This window comes from Rhododendron vialii, chromosome 1a (assembly GCF_030253575.1).
Source record: "Rhododendron vialii isolate Sample 1 chromosome 1a, ASM3025357v1".
NCBI lineage: Eukaryota > Viridiplantae > Streptophyta > Magnoliopsida > Ericales > Ericaceae > Rhododendron > Rhododendron vialii.
The window spans coordinates 2,300,761-2,306,540 of NC_080557.1; the positions used below are offsets into that span (position 1 = coordinate 2,300,761).

Genomic DNA, 5,780 nt, shown 5'->3' on the forward strand with positions numbered 1-5,780 from the left:
CGGAGATCTAAACAAAACTTAAAAGAGAAAAACAAAGCTTCGAAGAAATCAATACTGTAAAATAAAGGTCGGAGTGTGTACTGAAAATACAGTGGGAGAAATTGCAGCCCTGTTCTTTCTTTAACCCTCGATCGCTGCTTGTGTTTTTCTCTGACAACCCTCCGTTCTTTTTTTCTCGCAGCTCTCTGTCCTCCCTTTTATATTTTTTTCCGCTGACAGCCGCCCCTTTTTTTCAAAAGCTGCTGCCGACCGTTTTTTTTCAAAAACTGCTGCCGATTAGTTTTTTCCAAAAGCTAAAGCTGCTTTTGACTTTTTTTTTCAAAAGCTGCTTCCCACGTAGACGGTAGGGTAAAAAAAAGTTGTTTTTTTTACAGGCATTGAAGGGAAGAATCACATAGAGGCCCTTGGGTTTCATCTACTTCGCGCTTTGACCCAAAACTTTTGCTACCTTCCGTTTTTACCCAAAATCTTGAAAATCGAGCTCGAGCAACCTTTATACATAACAACAAATAATAACAATCAGTTAACAAAAATAAAAGACTAATAAATATAGATTGGAGGGCGAAAATATACATATTTTAGCACTTATCACTCAGCAAGTTACGGCAAGCCGCGTTTATGTCACGTGCATCCCTTGTAAGACGTCTCGGTTCGTCGAAGAAAAGCTCCAAAACATGAAGTGATCCAACATTGGGCAACAATGAAGGGTGCATCACAAGTAGATACATCATGTAATCCGACAGAGCTTTCGACACTTCCCTGTTTTGATTCCACAACGAGGAATCGGATCCGGAGGGATCATCTTCACCACTTGCATCCCATTCCATTTCTAAACGGTAGCATATTTCTGTTGCCATGTGCACGCACAAAGTTAGCTCGAAAAAAGTTTCCCCCGTGTCGTTACGGTCTTTTAGTATCGCCCAATCTTCATCCAATTCACGGGTCAAGCTGTCGGATATTCTTGAATCAATATAAGGATCACAAAGCTCTGAAATCGCATTGTATACCAGAGGATGTACAGAATATGCAGTCTTGTGTCGATATCTATTCCACTTATCCTCATAATTACGCCCTAACACCTTCCAGGCTATTTTACTACTTGGACTTCGAACCTCGCGGTCACGAATTTTGAGTAAATAACCAAGTAGATCAAATCGCCCCATCATTCGAGACCAGTTTTTCTTCTTGTTGAAAAGCCATGGAAATCTATCACTCAACCTTATCACCCATTCCCCTCTACCCTGTTTAATCAGCCAAAGCATCATCCAATTGGAGGAAAATAGTACAACGGCTGCATAAATCTCCAAAGCTACAGCTCCTACTATTAATACCCCTGTAATTGCAATATCAATCTCATGCCAATTCCCTTCATCATCTTCTCCCCTGGTCTTTAAATGTACAATCTGAACGGTTAATCCTACCAACACAGTCAACGTACATCCGAAGCTAATACAGCGCATTATAAAACCTCCCTTACTGTAAATTACGGCGGCCTTTGTATATAGCAAATCATAAATGAGTCCCATTTCAACCTCCAGCGCGTCCCACTTCATATTAGTTTCCGCAACAACCCAGGGGTTGGGCGGGGTCCCCAGTATGTACAAACCGCCGCTCCCCACCAAATAATTCATAAACTGATCCAGATGTTTATAAGCCAGAACTAAAACCCGCACATATTCATGACCCTCGGTTGAATTTCTATACATAAGAGGATCGATGGATATTCTATGTAAGTATTTATCGTCACTCACCCACTTGAGAACCCACGTTCTCTCCCCGTACTTGATAACTCCCGCTACTAACGCCGGAAGCGACATGAACGAGAGCCATGAATTTTTCCACGACATCAGAATGACGTAAACTGCCACAGAAAGTTGAACCACTAATCCTAAAAGGTGCCTCATCCACAACTGAGTATCTTCCAATGAATAGGCAGTTATGGTGTCAGGTCCACCAAGATGTAGCAAAAGCAACGGTGCCCATATGGCCCATAATCCGTTGCTTTTTTCGCTATCCCCTTGGGCATCTGAGAGTTTGCCTAGAGCAACCGTTGCTACCCAGTCCGCCATTAAATAGGCCAACCAAACAAGGACACTAATCCACATCGAGGATATATATTTTCTTCGGTTGCCAAATTGGGAAAGAATTATTTGTAAGGTGAAACTGAGTAAAACCAGTACTCGAAGATCCCACTCGTCCCAAAGTCTCTGCACCCATGCTGGAATCGGATCCATCTCACCCTAACCGTTTGTCTTCCTCATCATAACAACATATATACAAGAAACAAAAAAGTTAATCAAATAGTGGTGACAAAATACATTTGGCGACGAAATGCAACCTTCTTAAATTTTCTCACCAAAGGTATCCATTTAGCGACGAAATACATTTTCATCACCGAACGCACCCTATTTGGTGGTGAATATTTTTTGTAGAATGGTTGAGAGTGAGAGAGACGAACGAGAATGGAGGATGGAGTTTTAGAAGTCAATTGTGACATTTATTGATGGGTATCGTGCACGGAGTCGATTAAGGGGTAAGCAGTTTTCTTTCCCTCTCAATGTACCCATTAATTATCAAGTTTCTAATTAAAAAAATTCACCTATCAAAAAAAAAAGGGTTAAGCGGTTTTCAACTTTTTTATATAAGAGTTTTCATCTCAATCCAAATTCAAAAACGTAATGTATTCTCTGACTTACGATCTTAGTTCCTAGATGACTGAAATTAAAATCTCGGTTTTCTGAAACAAGATATATTCTTTCATATACAATCTCAATTTTTTGAAAACGGGATCTATCTTTAAGTTACAATCTCACTTTTTAAATTACTGAGAATAAAAAATCTTTCGATCTAAGTTTTTTTGTAAAAATGAGATTAAAACTATAGTCCATAATATGTTATTACGCTTTTACAAAAAAAGAGATCTTCTTAGTTTTTGGACCGTGATCTTTATGCCATGATGTAGTAGTGAGCTTGCTACAAATTCAAGTAAACTTAGAAATTCAAATAATAATCTCCACTAGTAAAGAGAGACTGGGAGCAAAATATCTAGAAAAAGAGAAAGGATTATGAAAAAACCTGATAACACTTCAATGCGACCAAATTAGGGCTGTCAAATAAATTTAAAAAAAACAAACAATAATGCAGTTAATTAGGAGCATCTTGAACGAAAAAACGAACAATAATATAACAAACAAGTACTAAACATAGACATTACACTTTGGGCTGAAAAAGTTACTTCTCGGTCGACTGACTAGTTTCTTGAGCCCTTTGTAAAGGGTATGATGCAGAATGAAAATCGAAATAAGTTAATAAATAGCATTTTTTAATTTTTCTGAGTTGAATTTGTTGGATTCAACTCAAAAACCTGTACATTGTTAATACACAAGTCTCGGCCGGGGATATACCAAGTGAGCGGACGCTGCGGACGAATTCCACACAACAAGTAAATTGAAATTTTGAAGCAACGAATTAAATGCAAAAGTAAATATTGTCTAAAACATTAATAGTACTCCAATTCTTAATCATTAATTAATTAAGAAATATTACTCTATAAATTTTAAAGATGTTACTCTTGGGGAAAATGTGGTACCTTACTAGTTGTCGTGTAGCTTGTGATGAATTGGAAAAGAGAACATATACTCCTATATGGTGCTCTGTATATTACGTCCTACTCCTGTCTCTATCCTCATATTTATAGGATAAAAATAAAAATAAAAAAAGGAAGGGAAAGAAGTGATTCCTTGCTTGCAATAGTATTAAAGTAAATTAATAAAAGAGACAAAGTGTGTTTGAGAGAAAGAGAGAACAAATTACTTACTTTCGATAGAAAAAGAGGAAAAAAATTTCAATGCCAAGCGGGGACCACGTGGTGTTCGCTCGTATATCCGAGCCGTCCATTACTTGTTTAAATGGCTCAGATTTGAAGAGAGAAAAAGAAGAGAGAAAGTGTTGGGGTGAGAGGAAAGAGAGAGGATTTCGTCCAAAAGTGTATCGGACGGCTCGGATGCGCCGAGCGGGTACCATGTAGGATATACCCGCTCAACACTGAAAAATCAAGTGAGAGGGAGAGAGAACAAATTAATTACTTACTTCCAGCATAATACTTTTCAAAAAAATGACATAATATTTTTATATTTATTATTATGGTGTCTCATTAAAAAAGTGTTATGCTATTATTATGGTATCTCCTCAAAATGGCATAATATAACCACTCGAAGGCATAACTATACAGAGAGGGACGGAGTCAGGATTTTGCCCTAGTAGTGGCGAAATGTATGCTAAAAAAAATAAACAGATGCATTGCAATATGTGTTTAACACTTTGTTCAATACTTCTCTTCTCTTAAAGAACGAGTCAATTATTTTCTTGACCATGATTACCTACCACGTTAGTTTACACAAATCAATAAATTGCTATATTTCTTTCATATGGCGCAAATACCATCTATTTCTCATTACAAACTCAATAAGGAATTCAAAACATTCAACAATTTCTCGAATTTCAATTGAATATTGAAAAATTAAAAAAGACTAACCTTTTTCCAATGGAGTTTGAGAAATCCAAGCAAAACGCTCAATGATAGATGATATTTTAATTGTTGGAAATTCCACTACTGCATTGCACAGTGCTGATATTGGAAATTTGAAAATCTAGGAGTCCATCCACTACTGTCGAGTCGTGCACAGTGTCGATTGTTTTGGTTAACTTGTTTAATTTTTTAGGTTAGGTTAAGTTGTTTTAGGTTAAAGAGTGGAGTTTTTTTTCTTAATTAGACCTCATCCTTTACATTATTTCACTTTGGCCCATTGAATTTAGTTTTGGAATACTATTTTGAGTCTCCTTTCTTGGAAAAAAAAATAGACGTTTTTAGGACTAGTATATAGCAAAAATAAGGGGGGGAAATCTTGCGGTGGCAAAGTCCATATAAGTTGGGATAATTTTTTTTTTATATAATAATTACATTTTCTAAAATTCTTGCGGTGGTGGCTGCCCCTACTAAACCCCCTGACTCCATTATAGTGAAAAACTATCTACGACCAGACTAGTTGGCTCATTCTTGTATTTCATTTTGAAACCATTTCATTTTAAATGTCTTGTTTTTTTTTTTTATCGTCGTCAATATTTTAAGAGGCAAAAGTAAGGACTGTTAGGATGCATTCTTATGAACTTAACTTAAATCTGAAAAATTGTCTTTATTTGAATTTTTTTCACATTTGCTAGTTTTGTGCCAAATTTTTGTGGGTTATTGATTCGTCTCAACGAGAGGAATCGGAAAAATAATTTTTTTTACAGAGCACACATTCAAAGGAATTCAAACCCTACACATCCAGTTCAGCAGGATTCGTAGGACGTCAGTAAATGAATCTAAAAGCCAAAACAAAGAGACAAAATGAATGCAAAGTTCCCCAATAAAAAAAAATTGAAAAATCTAACACAATGCATCAACATTTTTCTTCAAGCAAACAAAAAACAAATTTCCTGGCAAAAGAACTTCAAAATTTAGCGCATTATCATCATCATCAAAAATGCATTAGGCACTACTAGTGGCGTAGTTAGTTCTCCTGTCACTTGGGAAATGGCACCATAAGGCACCAGACCTCATAAAGCCAGCATCAATCAACTCCGAGAGCTGCTTACTCAACTCCTGCAACTTTGGAATATCCATTTGACAGGGGGCATGCAAGTACCTCAAGCGTTTTTTCGGTTCAGTTAATAACCGTCAAAACCCATGCAGAAAAGAGTACAAATTTATCTAATTAGCCACAAGAGGTTTTCATCCG

The 5,780-nt window shown here is 36.8% G+C and overlaps 1 protein-coding gene across 1 annotated transcript; it reads right to left on the minus strand.

Annotated features, from left to right (window-relative positions):
* Positions 1 to 578: 578 nt before the first annotated feature.
* Positions 579 to 3,632, minus strand: LOC131318361 (uncharacterized). Its single transcript, XM_058348059.1, has one exon. The coding sequence runs from the start codon at positions 2,232 to 2,234 to the stop codon at positions 579 to 581; it is 1,656 nt and encodes a 551-aa protein (XP_058204042.1). The 5' UTR covers positions 2,235 to 3,632.
* Between the last annotated feature and the right edge of the window lie 2,148 nt (positions 3,633 to 5,780).